The sequence below is a fragment of the Oppia nitens genome, unplaced genomic scaffold (assembly GCF_028296485.1).
Source record: "Oppia nitens isolate AA-2021 unplaced genomic scaffold, nextdenovo-longstitch-racon4-pilon3 scaffold3_pilon_pilon_pilon, whole genome shotgun sequence".
In the NCBI taxonomy this organism is placed as follows: Eukaryota; Metazoa; Arthropoda; class Arachnida; order Sarcoptiformes; family Oppiidae; genus Oppia; species Oppia nitens.
Genome location: NW_026533221.1, coordinates 1,092,501 through 1,115,874, shown reverse-complemented (window position 1 = coordinate 1,115,874; position 23,374 = coordinate 1,092,501). Strand labels below are relative to the sequence as shown.

At 22.6% G+C, this 23,374-nt stretch overlaps 2 protein-coding genes across 2 annotated transcripts; one reads left to right on the top strand and one right to left on the bottom strand.

Moving 5' to 3' along the window:
• Nucleotides 1-3,467: 3,467 nt before the first annotated feature.
• LOC128957324 (hepatocyte growth factor receptor-like) lies at nt 3,468-5,692 on the top strand. The gene is made up of 5 exons (XM_054303063.1): nt 3,468-3,672; nt 3,737-3,970; nt 4,058-4,351; nt 5,383-5,592; nt 5,655-5,692. Exons 1-5 carry the CDS (start codon nt 3,468-3,470, stop codon nt 5,690-5,692), a joined length of 981 nt encoding a protein of 326 aa, XP_054159038.1.
• A 1,963-nt stretch (nt 5,693-7,655) lies between these two features.
• LOC128957323 (chymotrypsin-like elastase family member 2A) lies at nt 7,656-9,400 on the bottom strand. The gene is made up of 3 exons (XM_054303062.1): nt 9,201-9,400; nt 8,117-8,573; nt 7,656-7,838 (listed from the first exon to the last, which is right to left on the bottom strand). Exons 1-3 carry the CDS (start codon nt 9,398-9,400, stop codon nt 7,656-7,658), a joined length of 840 nt encoding a protein of 279 aa, XP_054159037.1.
• Nucleotides 9,401-23,374: the final 13,974 nt, after the last annotated feature.

Here is a 23,374-nt window from a genome sequence, read left to right as displayed (position 1 = left end):
AAAGTTTATAGAAAATATTTCAGGAAATTTACTATAGAAATATAACTTTATTGTTGATACCCATATCTATAACTATTGAAATAGTATTATTGGTGAAACATAATACATTTACAGTTTTACACTACTATACAAAATAGGATACATATAATAGTATAAACAATAAACAGTTTTGTAAAATTTTAAATCATAGTAATATAATAAATATTTATATTTAATTAAAATACAACTAAAATAGTTATATATAATATTAAATAGTAATTGTTTTTAGAGTAGTATTTTTCTTAAAAAATTATTAATTAAAAATATAGTATTGAATTAAAATTAAATCTATAAAATTAGTAATATTATCTGTTTTTTTTGTTTAAAACATAATAAAAAATTATATTTGTTTTGATAATAAAATAATGATATTTAATTATTTAGTAATTTTTATTTTTTTAAAATAATGATAAATAAAAATTAGAAAAACTACTTTAATACAATTAATATACAATAAATATATTTTAATATCTATTATTAATTATTTAAATAAATTTATATAAACCGTATATTTGATATCTAACTGAATAACAGTTTTATGCAAATATAATAAACACTAAACAAAATTTTTTAACTGTAATTCAATAATCTGAGAAAATGTAGAGTAAATTATTATTTTTATAAATAAATAACAATAATAAAAAATATATTTAAATATTTTTTTTGTTGCTATAACTGAAATCTTATATTAATATTTTTCATTATTAAATATACCATCAAAAAAGTAGCCGCAAAATTATGTAAATGTAAGTAAAAAATAAATAAAATTATAATAATTTATAGATTAATACTAATACAAAATAATGTACTTCAATAATAAAAAGATAGTTATAATAAATTTATTTTTTTTATTATAAAATATTTTTTGGATCATATATTCAATAAGATTAATACAAAAAAATTGTTTGCGTGATTTTAATTAAAATTAAATTGCTAAATATTGATTTATCTTTAAAAATGTCAATAATATCAATATATTGAAAGTTTTTATTATTTTATTATTTATACAGTATAACCAGTATATATGATATTTACTAAATGTTTTATGTAAATATGTTAAACTAAAAAAACATTAACTGTAATTCAATAATCAGAATAAATGTTTAGTTTATAATTTAATTAAAAATACTTTTAAAAAATAATATATACTATTGTATATATATATATATACATTAATCTATTATATGTTATTAAAGATTGCAATTTTTACACAAATATATATATATATAATTGCAATTTTCAATAACTATTACCATTACAATAACCAATAACAATAACATTTAATAATTTTTTTTAAAAAACAATAACAATTTTTTTTTATAAAATATCAATTTGATAGTCAATTCATAAATAATTGATATTTTTTAATACACAATAGATATATATATATATATATATATTCAATAACATATGATTAATAGAAAAACTGTTTGTGATTTATCTTTGAAAAATGTCAATATTATATAAATATGTTTATAAATATATGTTTTTGTAGTTCAAAATTAAAAAACAAATCACAATATTTATACACAGAATAAATTCATATGTAAATATATAAGTTTCCTGGACACAAAATCATTGTAAATTGAAATCATATATATATATCAATATATACTGACTGTTAAGTTTAGAAAAATTATTTATATATTGAGATATATTTATTATTTGAGATTATTTGAAACTGTGATATCAAAAATAATTGTTTAATTTTTGTTTCAAAAAAATTTATTATATATGAAATATTAAAATGAAATATACAGTATAAAATAATACATAATATTTTAAATATAAGTTATAAGTTATAAATTTTTCAAAAAAATACAGTAATATACAAAAAAAAATTATTATAAGATTTTTTATAAGTATATTATTTAAAAAAAAATCCTAATTGATAACTATTAAATTAAAAAGTTATAAAATATTATTTTTTTTATATTAAATGATAAAGTGATTATTATATTAAGTGATAAAAATGTTTAACTATTTAAGTAAATTTATTTTAATTGTAAATTTTATTTTATTTTATCAATCAAATGTAAGCCCCTGTGCAGAGCCAGGTGTGCCGTTTAATGGATTTATTAGTTTTAAATCAAAAAATATTGTTCAATATTCATGTAATACACAATCAATACTGTTAGGCAATGCTAGCCGTTATTGCAATAATGACATCAATGGTTGGTCTTCACCTGTACCTCAATGTCTCAAACAATTGGATAAACAGTTTATCAATAAAACAATAATTAATAATCAAACCAACTATAGATATGTTAAGTATTTATTTGATAACAACTACTCGAGATGTTTGGACACATTTTCATCCAATCAAACAAACAATTTAATTGAAATATATTTTAATTCAACAGTTAATGTTAAAGGCGTTCAATTAGTAAGTATGGATAATAGTGAACTAGATTTACCACATTATCACTTAAAATTTGGTCTAAAAAATCAAAATAATTTTTCAAAATTACATTTACTAACAAAAAGTTTCAAAAATTATGTAAATGTTTATCAATACATTCAAAACGATTATTATATTTATGGAGATTATTTGAGTATATTTTTTAAAAACAATTTCCACCTAAATATTTGTGAATTACAAATATTGTTATCAAACAATAATAACTGCGGAACACCTGATGTGCCATCAAATGGTTTGGTTAGTATTGAAACAAATATGAATTATTCAATTGCAAAATTCAAATGTAAAGAAAATTATGATTTAATTGGAAATAAAGAAATAATTTGTGTAACAAATAATGAGTGGACATCAATGTCATCGGAATGCATACCAAATGGTAAGATATAAATAGTTATTATATTAAATTGTATATAAATTTAAACATAATAAACATTATTGTTAGCTATAAAAACTTTTTATCTATTATCCTTTTAATTATTAATAATAATGCTATTAATACTTTAGTTTTCAACAATAATAATAATAAAAATATTTAATTTTAACTAGTAATTTAAAATTATTGTACAAATAAAATTTAATATAATAATTTATTTATTTGTTTTATTATTGTTTGTATAAATAAAGGAAAAAAGGACGAAGATACATTATCAGGTAAAATTAATTATAATTAATTAATATTATTTATAAAAAATTAATTACAATATTTTTAAATTATAGTAATAGCAATTATTGGTATGTTTGCAGTAATTATTTGTGTAATTATTCATATAATAAATGTTAAGAAAAATAATAAGAAAAATACTGTTAAATCAATTGAAGTCATATATAAAAAGGAGACCTATGTTAACGATGACAATAGACAAGTGCTAACAAATGGTATTTCATTTAAGATTACATTATAAATTCAATAAGTTTATCTTATTATTAACATATGATATTATTTTTATTATATTACACATTATTATCATAAAATTATATTTATTTTATACTAACATTCATAGACATTATGCTGACATCAAATGATAATAAGCACCAAATAAATGATGAAATTATGGATTCAATACGGATTCAAAATATTTATATCGAAAGAAAATACATAAAACTTGAATCTGTATTAGGAATGGGAGAGTTCGGCAAAATTTATAAAGCATTACTCTTTGATCAACAAATACATAATGAGATACAAGTGGCCGCAAAAACTATAAAAAAGTGTATGTAATATATATAGTATAAAAAATATATATAATTTTGAATGTTTTTAAAATATTTTTATAGCAAAGATAAGTGATGTCAATACTATCGAAACATTTCTAAAGGAAGGCCTTATAATGAAAGACTTCAATCATTTGAATGTCTTAACACTTATAGGTGTCTGCTTTGAAACAACCGGTGAACCGATAATTGTTTTACCTTTTATGTCAAACGGAGATTTGTTATCATATATTAGAAATGATAACAATTATCTAACAGCAAGAATGCTACTCATGTTTGCCATCGATATAGCAAAAGGTAAATACTTTTTACTAATATTTATTTTATCTAAAAATATAATAAAATTAATTAAAAATTATTTATATTATATTTTATACACAATAGGTATGTCTTATCTATCGGAACATCATATCATTCACCGGGATTTGGCCGCTCGTAACTGTCTTATCGACGATAAATTATTAGTCAAAATAGCAGACTTTGGTTTATCAAGAGATTTGTTTAATAAAGATTATTACAAAAGTATTAATCAAAAATGTAAACTTCCGGTCAAATGGATGTCACCCGAGAGTCTGGAAAGAGGTATATATGATACCAAAACTGATGTCTGGTCTTATGGTGTACTCGTATGGGAACTGATGACCCGCGGAGTTAAACCATATCCTAATGTGTCCAACAGTATGATTGATAAATATTTAAAACAAGGACAACGTTTGCTAAAACCATACCATTGTCCACAAATTGTTTATACAAATGTATTGATGCGCTGTTGGTCTTATGATCCGCAATATAGACCAACATTTGCTGAAATAATAGTAGAAATTGAATCAATAATTGAAAAATTAGTAAACGATGCACAAGAAAATGTAGACAATATTTACATCAATTATCCAATTGATAACTCATTTATAATTAATAATTAAATTATATTAATATTTAATATTGTTATTTTTGTTTTTAATTTTGTATTTTAATAATTAAATAAAATCAAAATTATAAACTTAGTTTTTAGTCTTAACTAATTATAGTTTGAATAATTACAATACTTTATATATCAATAGATTATATGAATTTCAATTTTGTATGTGTATGTGTATGTGTATGTGTATGTGTATGTGTATGTGTATGTGTATGTGTATGTGTATGTGTATGTGTATGTGTATGTGTATGTGTATGTGTATGTGTATGTGTATGTGTATGTGTATGTGTATGTGTATGTGTATGTGTATGTGTATGTGTATGTGTATGTGTATGTGTATGTGTATGTGTATGTGTATGTGTATGTGTATGTGTATGTGTATGTGTATGTGTATGTGTATGTGTATGTGTATGTGTATGTGTATGTGTATGTGTATGTGTATGTGTATGTGTTATAAATTTAAACATAATAAACATTATTTTAGCTATAAAATATAAATTTAGTAAACTTAACTTTATAACCAATACTAATAACTTTAATAAAATACTTTAGTTTATAACAATTATAATTATAAAAATATTTTTATGTAAGTTATTTATAAAAAGGAAACCAATATTAAGGATGAAAATAGATGTTAATAAATGGTATTTCTATTAAATTATATTATAAAGCATAATAAGTTTATCTTATAAATAACTAATTTTGTTAATTTATTGTATTATATAATAGTTTATTAATTTTATATGATCAAAATCATAAAATTAATATTATTTTATTTTTTAATTTATAGACATTATGCTGACATCAAATGATAATAAATACCAAATAAGTGATGAAATTATGGATTCAATACGGATTCAAAATATTTATATCGAAAGAAAAAACATAAGACTTGAATCTGTATTAGGAATGGGAGAGTTCGGCAAAGTTTATAAAGCATTACTATTTGATCAACAAATACATAATGAGATACAAGTGGCCGCAAAAACTTTAAAAAAGTGTATGTAATATATAGTACAACAAAAATATATAATTTTTAATATTTTTTAAATATTTTTATAGCAAAGATAAATGATGTCAATACTATCGAAGCATTATAATGAAAGACTTCAACCATTTGAATGTCTTAACACTTATTGGTGTCTGTTTTGAAACAACCGGTGAACCGATAATTGTTTTACCTTTTATGTCAAACGGAGATTTGTTATCATATATTAGAAATGATAACAATTATCTAACTGTAAGAATGCTACTCATGTTTGCCATCGATATAGCAAAAGGTAAATACTTTTTACTAATATTTATTTTATCTAAAAATATAATAAAATTAATTTAAAATTATTTATATTATATGTTATATACAATAGGTATGTCTTATCTATCGGAACATCATTTCATTCACCGGGATTTGGCCGCTCGTAACTGTCTTATCGACGATAAATTATTAGTCAAAATAGCAGACTTTGGTTTATCAAGAGATTTGTTTAATAAAGATTATTACAAAAGTATTAATCAAAAATGTAAACTTCCTGTCAAATGGATGTCACCCGAGAGTCTGGAAAGAGGTGTATACGATAGCAAAACTGATGTCTGGTCTTATGGTGTACTCGTATGGGAACTGATGACCCGCGGAGTTAAACCATATCCTAATGTGTCCAACAGTAAGATTGATAAATATTTAAAACAAGGACACCGTTTGCTAATGAATAACAAATGATAATGAAATAAAATGTATGTGTATGTGTATGTGTATGTGTATGTGTATGTGTATGTGTATGTGTATGTGTATGTGTATGTGTATGTGTATGTGTATGTGTATGTGTATGTGTATGTGTATGTGTATGTGTATGTGTATGTGTATGTGTATGTGTATGTGTATGTGTATGTGTATGTGTATGTGTATGTGTATGTGTATGTGTATGTGTATGTGTATGTGTATGTGTATGTGTATGTGTATGTGTATGTGTATGTGTATGTGTGTATGTGTATGTGTATGTGTATGTGTATGTGTATGTGTATGTGTATGTGTATGTGTATGTGTATGTGTATGTGTATGTGTATGTGTATGTGTATGTGTATGTGTATGTGTATGTGTATGTGTATGTGTATGTGTATGTGTATGTGTATGTGTATGTGTATGTGTATGTGTATGTGTATGTGTATGTGTATGTGTATGTGTATGTGTATGTGTATGTGTATGTGTATGTGTATGTGTATGTGTATGTGTATGTGTATGTGTATGTGTATGTGTATGTGTATGTGTATGTGTATGTGTATGTGTATGTGTATGTGTATGTGTATGTGTATGTGTATGTGTATGTGTATGTGTATGTGTATGTGTATGTGTATGTGTATGTGTATGTGTATGTGTATGTGTATGTGTATGTGTATGTGTATGTGTATGTGTATGTGTATGTGTATGTGTATGTGTATGTGTATGTGTATGTGTATGTGTATGTGTATGTGTATGTGTATGTGTATGTGTATGTGTATGTGTATGTGTATGTGTATGTGTATGTGTATGTGTATGTGTATGTGTATGTGTATGTGTATGTGTATGTGTATGTGTATGTGTATGTGTATGTGTATGTGTATGTGTATGTGTATGTGTATGTGTATGTGTATGTGTATGTGTATGTGTATGTGTATGTGTATGTGTATGTGTATGTGTATGTGTATGTGTATGTGTATGTGTATGTGTATGTGTATGTGTATGTGTATGTGTATGTGTATGTGTATGTGTATGTGTATGTGTATGTGTATGTGTATGTGTATGTGTATGTGTATGTGTATGTGTATGTGTATGTGTATGTGTATGTGTATGTGTATGTGTATGTGTATGTGTATGTGTATGTGTATGTGTATGTGTATGTGTATGTGTATGTGTATGTGTATGTGTATGTGTATGTGTATGTGTATGTGTATGTGTATGTGTATGTGTATGTGTATGTGTATGTGTATGTGTATGTGTATGTGTATGTGTATGTGTATGTGTATGTGTATGTGTATGTGTATGTGTATGTGTATGTGTATGTGTATGTGTATGTGGTCATATATAATTAGCTAATTATTAGATACAATGTTTGTAATCCAATCCAAATGCGGTAAAATGCGTACAAAATATATTAATTTTTTGTAATCATTTGGATTCAAACATTTGGTATTAGATTCTTCACCGCCACTACTGATACCAATGAGCACTGCCCTACCGTTAATATACTGATACAGTGGACCACCAGAATCACCCTATAAATTAGTATGTATTCATGTAATACTAGTTAATAAGTTATTGTATTAAACAATAGTTTATTTTAAATTCAATTCATTTTTTTTATAGAAATTTTAAAATGTTTGTTAGATTAGTGTTATAGTAGATATGATTTTTATGAATGAATATTATATTCAATATATTTTTATAAAAATTAGTATTTTTTATAGCATAGAGTAGTATTATAGGAGTTTATAGCAAATATTTAATGAAAAAAATTAAAATTAATTTTAAAAAACAATAATTAAAAACTTACACTACATATTGATGTACCACTATATCTGGGATAACGTGTCATATAATACCATAATTGATCATCATTGAATACTATATATACCCAACCAATATGTAGCCGATTAACTGTATGCAAGTGATTGCCATAAGCACCGAAACCAGCTACCAGTGCCAACTGATTCAGATTTTCAGACGGTGTATATTTACCAGTAGACGGTGTATATCTACCACTACTACTACTTTTAATACTACTATTAGTGGGCAAACAAATGGCATTCATAAGTCTGATTGGTTGTCGTTTAGTTGGAAGTGGTATCCATTGTTTCAATTTAATTAATCCGATATCAGATTTGGTTTCATTACCACTTATATAGTCTGGATGTGCGTACAACTGTTCCACATTATAACCGAGTGGTAAGTGTTTGCGTGATTGAGCGCCGGGATATACAGTAAAATCCGATTTGTCGTAATAACCATTTCTTAAATTATAATACAATATAATATAATTTGTTTTGTAATTTGTTATCTGAATTTATATATAAAATGGTGTCAATTGGATAAAAATCATATAAAAGATATTGATTTTGGTGTTATTTAATTACTATAAATAGATTTTTTTCCGAGAATATAATGTAAAGTTTTGTAATCGTTATTTTACATGTAAACAACAGTTATTATTTAATTATATAAATATTTTAGTTTAAATATCTTTAAATAACTTTTCTGGAAATTTTCATAAAATATCTATTTGATTTAGCTTATTAGTTTTTTGAACAATTATTTACTTTAAGTAGTTTTTTATTTATCAATATTATTATTATTGTTTGTTATGTACATATACAGTATATAATAATAATAATAATAATAATGGGTAAAACATAAATTTAAGTATTGATTATAATTTTAAATTAAATATTTTGTTTTTATAAATTACATACTTATATACACAATGTGCTGCTGTTATAATCCATCGATTATTTAATATTGAACCCGAACACATACTAAAATAATTTATTTTTTTATATTATTTGTTTTAAATAATATAAATTGTCCTTAAATATACAGTATTTATAAAATTATTAATAAATATTATTATATTGATATACCTTTCCCCGTAAGGAAATATCCATAGTTTCTTATATTTGTGAATATATACCGCAAACGGCACTTCTCCCGGTTTGGCCGATCGTCCAAACTGTATGTCCTGTTGTTGTGTATAGTTTGCATACCAGCGGAAACACTGGCCGTTCATCAGCACTGACTCGCGGCCCACACCACACCCTTCCGGTGATATTATACTATCCATTGATGATATGATAGCACATAATATATACCATATAATCAATAATTGTTTGATACAATTGACTGAATTTGTTAAACAAGACATTATAATAAACAAATACAGTTTATATAAACGAAAATTTAAATGTATAAAAGCTATAATGTCGTAAATTAACACTATTTTTACGATTTTTAGTTATTTTAAAGTTATATATAATAAAATAATAATAATAATATACATTTAATCTATTTATTAAATTACAATAAAATTTTTATAATTGTTTCATTAATACAAATATTTTTAATTTATCATATTTACATAAAATTGTTAATTATTATAAATTTTGTAAAAATATCAAATATTCAGCAAATTTAAATATTTATACAATAGATAATATTGAATTATTTATAAATAAATGTAAAATTTTATAATATAGTAATTTAATCTTATTTTTACGAATATATATAAACTATATTATTTATTATACTATTATTTCTTTAAAAAAATAACTGCTTTCAAAGTCAATCAATTGTTATTTAATACAAACTATAGTAACTATGTATCAAATTATTAATAAAACAATTTGGTTATAAAAATTATTATACAAAATAATTACTATTATATTCAATAATAAATATTAAATGAAAAAAAATAAATATATTAACAATGAAACACAATTTAGTGGCAATAATTTAAAATCAATTTTGTTTGCAAACAATTTAAATATAAGTTTTTGTAAAATCCAAATAATTAAAGCCAATCAACAAAACTGGCCGAACATGTGGTACAACTGATCTACCAATTGATAGAACTGTTAGTCTATATAAGTCTATTCTAACATTAATTCGACAATTATTGCTAAATACAAGTATTTATATATACAAATATTTTATAATAATTTAATATAATTTTTATTAATATATTATTTATTATACTATTATTTCTGTAAAAAATAAATGTTTTCAAAGGAAATCAATTTTTATTTAATACAAACTATGGTAACTATGTATCAAATTATTAATAAAACAATTTTGTTATAAAAATTATAATATAAAATCACATTTTATATAATAATAATTATAATTACTATTACATTCAATAATAAATATTAAAAACAAAATTAATGTCTAAACAATACAATAACAATGAAACACAATTTAGTGGCAATTATTTAAAACATATTAAATACTTTGAATAATAAAGACTATGAAATTGATTGGAAATACACACAAATTAATTGCATGATATCTGATGGCTGGCCATTATCGGTGGTCAAGCAATGAACACCAATTGGTAGCTAAAACTACTAATGAGTGGCCACACCAGGAGTGCCCTAAAATGAAAATATTAGTTCAGTATTGGCACCGGTTGTCCACAATTTATTTAACAAACAGTTAGTATTGTTAGGCAATAAAAGCCGTTATTGTAAACAAAGGTTTTGTTTTATTATAATATGATTTATTATATGAATTATAATTTATATAAACATTATTATTGTATTTTAATTAACACAAAATAATGTGAGAATAATTTTTTTTTTAAATTTATATTATATATATTATAGGCTATAATAAAATTGAGTAAATTAAATACAATAGTTTTATTGTCAAATAAATTATTAAAAAAACTTCCTTTATTATAGCAGAATATGTTTTATTATTATTATTATTACTTTCTATGATATAGTAAATTAGTATTATTTTACATAATATAATACTAATAAATATAATGTTATGTATTTTTATTTTACATAATTTAATATTAAAATCAGTTTTATTTATTAACAATAATTTTATTTAGTTAAATAAGTTTTGAAATATTATAGTTAATTAGATAATTAAAAAACATTTTGATAGACAACATAATAAATAAATTGAAAAAATAGTTATAAGTATTGTTGCTTTTTAGTTACAAATTAACTAAAATTATGCAAACAGGTGAACCAAATATGTCAATCATAATAACACTAATTAAATAATAAAAATTTCAAACTTTATAAAAGATAAATATTTTTTTTTTAAAAATCTATGAAAATTAAAATTCTGATTCAATAAAAATTTCTATAATAAATAGTTTTTCGTGTTTAAAAAAAGTTGTTTATTTCATATACATTGATGAACGCAAATGAATGGGTGATAATTGATAACTAAATTTTTAAAAAATATTATAATATATTTTGTAATTTACAACTGATTCAACAATATTTTTAAATATAATTTGAATAATATAAATAAATATTTTTTTTTGTATTAAATTGAACAGTAAAATATTTTAATATTATTATGAAATAATTTTGTTTATTCATACAGAATATTAGATTATTTTAGAGAAAAAATATAATATATATATATATATATATATATTTATGTACTGTATGTATGATAAAAATTTAATTTATATAAAATATAATAAATATAATATACAGTAAATATTTCATTTGTTTATTGATATAAAGTTGATATAATCAAAAAAGTGTTAAAATGAATAACAATAGTTTATATGATATTTATGTAAAAAGTAATTTGACTGAATTGTTATTATCAAAAATGTTTCAAAATAGTGAAAATACTGATAATCTTGAAATGATTGAAATGTCTGAAATGTATGAAATGTCTGAAATGTCTGAAATGTATGAAATGTCTGAAATGTCTGAAATGTATGAAATGTCTGAAATGTCTGAAATGTCTGAAATGCCTGAAATGCCTGAAATGCCTGAAATGCCTGAAATGCTTGAAATGCCTGAAATTATCGAAAATCCTGAAATTGGCGAAAATCCTGAAAATATTTGCCAACAGTTGATGAATAAGTTTAAGACTAAATGGATGCAAATGACTGACCAACAAAAACGCCGGACAGTTATGAAGTTTATATTTTTTGTTGTCTGCATAACACTACTATCATATCACTCGTATCTGTTATTGAAACAATATAACAGCGGAAAAACTTTGGTATCTATAAAATATATTCGTTTGTATAATGAATCGATTCCCGGTTTTACCCTTTGTTTTCCATACGCTTTACGTATGGATACTTTAGCCGAAAGGTTTCCGGAATTACGGGACACTTATACAGAATATATACAATTGATAGACAATGTTACTGATATTGATTATGATAATGATATACTAAGAAAAAAATTAAAGCTCATGTATGACAAGTTTGTCAGGTATTATCTTAATAAACGTTTGCCATTAAGAGATCTATACGACAGTAATATAACAGTTCCACATATGATAACTAATTTAATTAATTATTCAAAGACAATCGGTGGTCGATTTATATTAGCATATATTTCTGCTTATAATACCACAGACACCACTACTATAAATTCAACAAAAATAAGTGATTTACAACCAATTATATCATTTACAATGAGTAGTTTATATCCGTCAAAATGTTTATCATTTTTTACTGAACTTAATCCCCGTTATCAACAATACAAAACTGATTTGGAAAAAATAATTTTTAGGGTCAGACATAACAAACATTGGTTTCCAAACACACTATACGAAGACAATCCGTTGACTCTTATTATGCATTCGGCGAATAACACACCCAATGACTTAATTACAGAAAATATTTTTCCATTGCATATGAATAATAAATATCGCATCCGGTATTCGACAATAAAAACCATTAGATTGCCGCCTAAATGGGACACCAATTGCACAGAATATAACATTTATGATTACAATGACACCAATACCGATATTTACCCAAAGACACCGCGAACCCGATTTGAGTGTCGATATCAATGTTTTCAACGACATATAACCGCCGCAAATAATCGATGTTGTGTTAGCGATAATTGGACTTATATTAACTGTACCAATCAGTGTATACCATGGGATTTCAGTATAATACCCGACTATCTGGTCAACAAAAATGTGTCGACGTGTCATAGATTTGTTGGTTACAGCAAATGTGGTCTACCTTATCGGGTAATTTGCAATAAAGAGTGTCCGGACCCATGTTATGAGAGTAATTATATTATAACATTGTTGGACAAACAAAATATTGATTTTAAAGTCAATAAATCTAATAAATGGGATAACTCTACAGTCAGGGCCGTTATCCGACATTCAGCTCAATCGGATCAATTGGTTCAACACAGTCCACAAATGTCACCGATTGAGTTACTATCGAATTTAGGCGGACTTATGGGAATGTGGTTAGGATTTGCCATATTTACAACACTTAATTATATTTTCAAAATATTTTAATTGATATTTTTTAGACAAATTTAATAGTATTGTGATTATTGTTATTGTTGTTGTTATTGTTATTGTAATATATAGTATATATTTATTTAGATATTTATTAATAAAATAGTTTTTTGAAAAATCATTTAATTTGGAAATTAAAAATTTATTAATTTGTAATAAATAATAGTTTTTCAACTGTATAAATATAACAATCAAATAGTAACATATTTATAAAATATAAAAATCATCAAAAATTCATTAAAAATTAGCATTGTATTGCTATATTATGGCTGTAAATCATTATAATTATGTTATACTAACTAATATAACATATAGCTTTCAAATTTTTTTTAATATTAATTTTTATTAATTAGATAATTATCACGAACTCTTTAAAAGAGTACGTATATGAATTCTATATTTCCGTTCGTCTGTCCCAATTTTTTTTTGAAATTTTTAAATTTTGATTTCAGAATTTGATAAAGCATCAAAAATGAGTTTTGGGGATCAGTGTTGAAATTTTTATATTTCATCAGGAACATAGAGAAAATCGCGTCGAAAAATTAAAAAAAAAAATATATTTTTTTGATTTTTAAATTTAGATTTGTGTAAAGCATAAAAAATGAAGTATGTCATCTGCATTAAAATTTTTATCTTTAAAATGGCAACTAAATTTTTTATTTATTTATAGATTTATTAAGTTTAAAAATTGAGTTTAGCTTATTTTGTGATACTGAATCATTTGATACCCTACATGACTAAAGTTGAATTTATTTTGTTATTATGAATCATTTAATAACCTAAATTACTATAATTGAGTTTATTTATCATATTGAATCAGTTGATACCATACATGACTTAAGATGAGCTTATTTTGTCATACTCAATCATTTGATACACCATATAACTTAAGTTGAGCTTATTTTGTCATACTTTATCAGTTGATACCCAACAAGACTAAAGTTGAGTTACTGTCATACTGAATCATTAGATACCCACATGACTATAGAAATGTTTATTTTGTTATACTGAATCATTTGATATTTTACATGACTATAGTTAAGTTTATTTTGTTATACTGAATTATTTGATACCTCACATGAGTTTACTTTGGATAAGGAGTTCGTATGGAAATGCTTTCTAGCATAATCAACTGGTTATATTTTTATAAATAATAAAAATTCACTAAATTAAATTTTAAAAAAAAAATTTATTCAAATAATTCTCATAAAAAGTAGTAAAATTATAATTTAATTTATTTATTTTAATTAAATTAAAATAGAATTTTATTTTATAATAAATAAATATATACTATTTTAGTAGAAATTATTTTGTTGGGGGGTGGGTTGTTGGGATTGTATTTATGAATCATTTGATTAATTATTATTATTATTATTATTAAGGCTTTTATCATTATCATCTTGGTGCTTTTGGTCAGACGTATGATATAATTCCTCTTCAATATCTTTAGCACCGTTCTCATTAATATCAGTATGGTAGACTGGAATTGTATTTATTGATGTTGATAAAATTGCTAAAAAATTAATAAATAAAAATAAATAATTAAATCATAAATAAATATTTAATAACACACACACACACAACATATATATATATAAATAATAATTATTATTATTTTACAATACAATATTTTAAGAAATAATTTAAAGAAATAATTTAAATAATAATAATACCAATCATTATTATGATAACAATTAAACAAAATTTGTTGAATTTAGACATTATTTTTCTAATTGTTTGTCTGATAATATTATTGTCAGTTTTTTTTTGTTTGTTTGTTTATTACTCTCTGTCAGTGTTTAATACAATACTGAATATTATATTAAATATTCGTTATGTTTTATAATATAATTATAAAATGGCATTTTTTTAATAATATTTAATTAATTTAATTATTATTTTTTGATTATTACAACTATATTCGTCATAAAAATATTTAATATTAGTTTTTTAGATAAAAATATAATAAACATATGGATTATTGATTATTTTATGGTATATTTTTAATAAATATTTTTTTCTATGTTTATTAATATGATTTTATGTTATTGCTATCATTATAGACATTTTCTTTAAATATTAATAATTATTATTAATAAAAAAATTAAACATTTATTTTTACTAAACTAGTATTTAAACAAAAAATTTTCCTAAACTATAATTTTCTAAAACAATAGTTGAAAAAATTTTGTTAAAAATGCTATTTATAAACTACTTATTTACTAAACATAACTACAATACTATTATTTTACTGTACACATTTTAATATTAAAGCATTTAAAAAAATAATAAATTAACTTTTTTACTAAAAATTTATTTATTAATTAATTTAAAGATTTATTTAGTTAAATATGCTTATAATATTACTGATATGTAAAAATTATAGTAATAAAAAACTTTTTAACAATAATAAATTTTTATTTCAAAATTATTTTCCTAAACAACATAATAATTAAATATTAAACAAAAAATAATTATAAATAGCGTTGCTTTTAGTCATAAAATTACTAGAAAATTATGGTCAAAACAGGTGAACATAAACTAAATGTCAATCAGAGTATACTTTATTTTCCAAAAAATTTTATAATTAATATTTTAGAAAAATTTAATATTCAAATCACTATTTTAGTTGTTATCGTTGTTGTAATATATATAGTATATATATATTTTTTAAATATTAGCTATTAATCTTTGAATTTGTATTTTAAAAACTCAATATTTGGCAATAAATAATATGAAAAATAACTGTAAATTTATATCAATTAAATAGATAAAATTCAATATCAATAATTTATTAAATAATAACTTTTTTTTATTTAACTAACAAATATATAATACAAAAATATTTAAATTAAATTAATATTATTGTATTTCAATACACTATGGGTGGGTATGTCCTATCCTATCGAAACCATATATTTCATTGACCGGTTAGTTAGTTGTACCGTAACTGTGTTGTCGACCCAAAAACTATTGATCAAAAAATTTCAATTAATTACTTTTGTTTTTTTGCAAAGAGATTAGTTTTGGGACAAAGATTACTATAAAAAAATGATAAACAAAAGTGCAAATTACTGGTCAAATTGGATGTCATCCGAGAGTCAGGAAATGTTGTTTTTTTAATAATTAGCAAAACTGATAGTCTGGGTTTTACGGTATACTTGAATGGGAACTGTACCAACTCGTGTGGCTATAACCCACCCACCCGTACGCCAACTGTATAGCCAACCGTATGATTATTTAACTTATTTAAAAACATGACAAAACTTTTGACGCCTTTTTAAACCAGATTATTGTACAATATTTTTATACACTGATAGGTATGTCATATCCTATCGAAACCATTGACCGGTATTTAGTCACACCTTAACTGTGATGTCGACACAAAAAACTATTTCAATTAATTACTTTTTTTTCAAAGAGATTAGTTTTAGGACAAAGATTACTATTTTTAAAAAAAATATAAACAAAATAGGTTTAAATTACCGGTAAAACGGATGTCATCCTAAAGTCTGGAAAATGATTTATATATGATTAGCAAAAAACTGATGGTCTGGTCCTACGGTATACTCGTATGGGAACTGTTAGACCAAGGAATGACATCCTATGTGTGCTAATGTGTGGACAACTGGGATATCGCGACCAACTATTTGTGAAAACATTGTCTACCGTTTTGCCGAAACCAACCACTCTATTGTCCGTCAAATGGTTTACTATAAATGTATTGTTGAGTTGTTTGTCTGATAATCGGCAATTGAGATCAACATTTGTTGAACTAGTCGGTGAAAATTAAGGCAATTATTTGAAAATTTGATAAACGATTTACAACAACAACAAAAAAACTGTAGATATCGACAACAATTACATTACAATTATTCTATTAAACTTTTTTTTTTATTAATTTTATTTTAATGTTATTAAACAGCTGTACTGTATTCAACTGAAACCAAAATATTTTTATTTTTTGCTAAACTAGTAGTTAAAAAAAATTGAGACAACAATATATAAACAAAATTTATATAATAGTTATATATTGATAATATAAAAATAATCACTGATATAATGATAACAATAAAAATTTTTGTATTTGTTAGAAAATATCTTTAATTTCATTTACACAATGCAATTGAATGTCAATTAATTAATTGTCAACAAAAAAACTCTTTTAAATTTATTCATTTGAATTACAACTGATTCAATAAAAAAAAAATTTTGAATATAAATTTTATAATAAATAATTTATTTAGTATTAAACTGAACACTAATATATTGCATTAGTATTATAAAATAATTTTTGTTTATTTATACAGAATATTAAGTTTATTTTATATGAAAAAAATATTAATAAAATAATATCTAATTTTATAAAATTGATATACAGTATTAAATGCATAACAATTATGTTTAGTTTTTAAAATATTTTATAAAAACATTTTACATATTTTATGTAAAATATTGATACTTATTTAGTAGATATAATTATTGTATTTTAAATAAAAAGATTATAAAATAAGAAAATAATTTTAACCTATTTATTATATATTGTAGAGTTTAATAAAATTTTACATAATTTATTAATAATAAAATATCTGTATTATAGCAGAATATGTGTTATTATTTACTTTCCAGGATATAGTAAGTTATTATTTTATTTATAATTAATACTAATAAATATAATACTATTTTGTATTTTATTTGTCATTTTTTTAAAGAATAATAAATTAAGTTTGTTTTAAAAATTTATTTATTTATTAACAATAATTTTATTTAGTTAAATAAGTTTTAAATATTATAGTAAATTAACTAATAATAAAAACATAAAACATTTTGATAAATAAGATAATAAATAAATTTTAAAAAATAGTTATAAGTATCGTTGATTTTTGTTACAAAATAACTATAATTATGCAAACATGTGAACCAAATATGTCAATCATAATATACTAATTAAATAATAAAATTTTCAAATTTTATAAAAAATAAATAAATTTAAAAAAAAATCAAATCTATAAAAATTTCTATTATAAATATTTTTTCGTGTTTAAAAAAAATTGTTTATTTCATATACAGTATGCAAATGAATGTGTGATAATTAATAAGTAAATTTTAAAAATATTATAATATATTTTGTAATTTACAACTGATTCAACAATTATTTCAATATAAGTTAAATAATATAAATAAATATTTTTTTTATTAAACTAAACAATAAAATATTTTAATATTATTATGAAATAATTTTGTTTATTCATACAGAATATTTGATTTTAAAAATAAAAATATATATATTTGCTTTCAATATATATATATATATTATATAAATTAAATTTATGTAAAAAATACAAAGCATAATAAATACAATATACACTAATTATTTCATTTGTATTTTATATAAAAATTTGATAAAATATTTGTTTAGGTTTTAAGATATTTAAGAAAAACATTTTTCCAATTATATAAACATTTTGATAGACAACATAATATATAAATAAATAATTATATAGATATCGTTGTTTTAATTATACAATAACCAAAATTATGCAAACATGTGAACCAATTATGACAATTACAGTACACTAATTAAATAATAAAAAAAATTCAAATCATATAAAAGTTAAAATAATTTTTTTTAATAAAATCTATTTAATAGTATTGGAAAATTCTGATGATTCAATAAAAATATTTAAAAATAATTTAAATAATAGATAATCAGAAAAATTTTAAATATTATAATGTATTTTTTTTAAATTTAAATATCATTCAATAAAAAAAACTGTTGAATTTAATTTGAAGAATATATAGACTTTTTAAAAATAAAATTAAACAATAATATATTGTATTGAAATTATGAAATAATTTTGTTTATTCAAACAGAATATTAGATTTTTTTTAAAGAAAAATAAAAATAATTAAGTTATATATCAATAGATGTATTTATGATATATATATTGTGTTAACATAATGTTTTATTAAATCATATGTAGCCAAAAACTAAAAAAAATAATATTTTTATTTAAAAAAAAAGTTTACTATTAACTTAATATATACAACAATGTATATAACAAAAAAACAATTTACTGTAATTTAATATTCAGGTATAATATATCATATTTCTATTTTCTAAAATTGTATAATACACCATTTTAGTATTTTTTAATTAATAATTAAATACATTGTTTTATTATAAAAAATAAAAAAAAGTTTATTAACATTAGACAAAATTTATAATTAGATTTACTTAAATTTTTTTTATATATTAATTGTCTATTATAATGATTTGTTTGACACATCAATCAGTCAATAGTATCAAACACTTAGTGATTATATGGTATACATTATGTGCTATCATATCATCAATGGATAGTATAATATCACCGGAAGGGTGTGGTGTGGGCCGCGAGTCAGTGCTGATGAACGGCCAGTGTTTCCGCTGGTATGCAAACTATACACAACAACAGGGCATACAGTTTGGACGATCGGCCAAACCGGGAGAAGTGCCGTTTGCGGTATCAGTCTTTTGAATGCCATTTGTTTGCCCACTAATAGTAGTATTAAAAGTAGTGGTAGTGGTATATATACACCGTCTGAAAATCTTAATCAGTTGGCACTGGTAGCTGGTTTCGGTGATTATGACAATCACTTGCATACTGTTAATCGTCTACATTTTTGTTGGGTATATATTAAATATAATAACGATTTATTATCGTATTATGTGATACGTTATCCCAGATAGAGTGGTACATCAATCTGTAGTGCAAGTTTTTAAGTATTTTTTAAAAATTATTTTTAATGTTTTTATTATAAATTAGCTATTAATTACCTTAAATCTAATCAATATACAATCACTATAATATCACTGCAGAGCATAAGCTTTTATTTTTATTTTATTTTTTAATGAAAGTCAGATATACTTATTTTCAACAGTTTGTAGTTATATATTATGTTAAAGATATATCACACACACATACATAAAGACACACACATACGCTCACACACACACACACACACACACAAAACTACCGGTGCTGCTGTTATCATACACGGTCTTTACTTACCGAACTAACCGATCATTAGATCCAATTGTTTTTCAAAGGCCACCAATACTCTGGAATTATTTTCCCATTTGGTATCGCAATCACCAGTGACTTACCGGAACCGCAAATGTGCCTCATATTCATCGCCTATGAGCCGTACGTATGACAGTTGATGTCTGAGCGAGTTTTTATGTGTAACTGATTTATGTGTACTCTTGTTGTTGTTGTTGTTGTTGGTGTTGTTGTTATGAGAAATTGTTATTATTATAATCAGTTCTGGAGCTACCGTTTACTGGAGATCCCGAAGCTGTCACTGACGCTGGTAGTGGCGGTGAAAATCCTCCCGGTGACTATAGCGGCCAATTGGACAGCGATTTGTTTAACGATAGTTCACTTTCGACACTTAATATACATTCATTAATATATTCGAAAATTAATATTTAAAAATAAATTTATATAAGTATATTAATTGCCTGCTGAGATTTATAAACCAAAAATATTTTTTTTGCTATGATCTAGTATATATATATATATATTGAAAATTTTAGATTTTTTTAATTTTAATGTAAAATTGAATTAAGGCTATCCAGAAAACTTGAGATACTAAAAATTTTGCTAATATTCTCTATATTTAAAACTACTGAACCTAATGTAACAAAAACTTCAAAGCCAAAGCAGATTAATTTGTCTAAACACTTAAGTAATTTTAAAGATTTTTATATATATTTAAATAATTTTAATAAAATTTTAAACCAATAATGTAACTACATATCAACTGACTACTTGTCCTCAAAATCTACCAGAGTTCAGTACACATTCAAAATTTCAAACATTACTTTCAATAAAAAATGAAAATATAGCAATACATTTATATTTTAATTAAAATATGGTTATTGTTTTTTAGTTATTTTTAAAATATAAATATAATAATAATAAATTTTTTGAAATGTTTCAAATATTTTAATCTATATTTATATAAACTATAATTATTTCTTCACAATACAATACTTTTTATTAAATAAAACAAATATTATATATATATTTTAATTTTTATCTCTCTCTCTCTCTCTCTCACATTAATTAGTTTGTAGTTTAGCAGATTGTATTGGCTTCTTAATACATTTGTGATCATTTCAGTAACCTTGACAAATATTACGATTACAAAAATATTCTTGATCACAACATGGAGTCGTACCATCGCATGTACCTCCTATTCCAATACATTTATCTATATTGAGTATATTAAACAAATGTAAAACAAATTAATAATTTGAAAAACAAACAGAGAGAAAGAGAGAGAGAAAGAGAAATAGATATATAGAAACAGTCTGTGAGAAAGAGACAGACAGATAGAGACAGACAGATAGAGACAGACAGATAGAGAGACAGAGAGAGTTAGTGAAAGAATGAGATATATATATATATATATATATAGAAACAGTCTGTGAGAAAGAGACAGACAGATACAGACAGACAAATAGAGAGAGAGACAGAGAGAGACATAGAGAGTTAGTAAAAGAATGAGAAAGAGAGACAGAGAGAGAGACAGAGAGAGAGAGACAGAGAGAGTTAGTGAGAGAATGAGAGAGACAGAGAGAGACAGAGAGAGACAGAGAGAGACAGAAGAGACAGAGAGAGTCAGAGACAGACAGACAGACAGAGAGAAACAGAGAGAGTTAGTGAGAGAATGAGAGAGACAGAGAGAGAGAGACTTAGTGAGAAAAAGAAAGAGAATCAGAGAAAAGTGAGAGATATAGTCAGTGAGAAAAAGTGAGACAATAATTAATTAATATATTGTTTATCGAATAGTTATTAATATTTAATTGATTTTTATTATCATATATATATATATAATTACTATTATCATCATCATTGCAATTGACTGTAAATTGTATAATCAATACAATTACAACAATCACAACAAATGTTGTAAACAATAGTTTTCCGCCATAACAACTATAATCAATTGATTGTTTACTTTGTCCAATCATTATTGTTATTACTATTATAACAATTTAAAAATTTTTAGATCAATAGTTAACTAACAAATATAGCTGTAAATAAAATTTACTATAAAAAAATAAATGATTATTTTCTTATTACTAATAGAAAATAAATAGTTTTTTAGAAAAAAAATCTATATTTAATTAATTAAAGTAAAATTAAACATCTGTAGGTTATTGCTGTATTATTTTATAGTTTCACAATATAATAGCTAAAAATAATTTTTTTTATAAAATTATAAATATTGAAATATATTTATTAATTTTTAAAACTATTTTTTAAAAATATTTCTGTTTTAATAATGAAAGATATAGTTTGTAAAAAATATGAGAGAGATAGCAAATGAGAGTTAATGAAAGTAAGGGTTTTGAGAGACAGATATAAATAGAGATAAAAAAAATGTGTGTATGTGTGTGTGTGTGTGTGTGTGTATGTATATTTCTGTTTTAGTGTGTGTATGTGTGGGTGTGTGGGTGTGTGAATGTGTGTTATATGACTATGTATGTGATTGTGTGCTATGTGTGAGAAACTATTATAACTAAATTACTAAATATTTTTTAATGCTAATCGTTTGTTTATACAGATGTTTTTTACTGTAAACACACTAAACTCCTGAAACTCTTGTAAAAGTTTTCTATATGATCGGTCTGTTGGGCTGTCTGTCAGATCCAAATAGGTCAGAGGTTAGATTCCATGCTATGTTACACTATTTTAATAGAATTCATGATTTTAAA

Bases quoted from the DNA above. Each gene is read 5' to 3' on its own strand.
- LOC128957323 (XM_054303062.1), bottom strand. From the start codon at position 9,400: ATGGATAGTATAATATCACCGGAAGGGTGTGGTGTGGGCCGCGAGTCA. The intron at 8,574-9,200 runs GTATATCAATAT...TTATAATTTAAG, and splicing joins ATATTTCCTTACGGGGAAAG to AAATGGTTATTACGACAAAT. The intron at 7,839-8,116 runs GTAAGTTTTTAA...ACTAATTTATAG, and splicing joins GTGGTACATCAATATGTAGT to GGTGATTCTGGTGGTCCACT.
- LOC128957324 (XM_054303063.1), top strand. From the start codon at position 3,468: ATGCTGACATCAAATGATAATAAGCACCAAATAAATGATGAAATTATG. The intron at 3,971-4,057 runs GTAAATACTTTT...TATACACAATAG, and splicing joins TGCCATCGATATAGCAAAAG to GTATGTCTTATCTATCGGAA. The intron at 5,593-5,654 runs GTATGTAATATA...ATATTTTTATAG, and splicing joins CGCAAAAACTTTAAAAAAGT to CAAAGATAAATGATGTCAAT.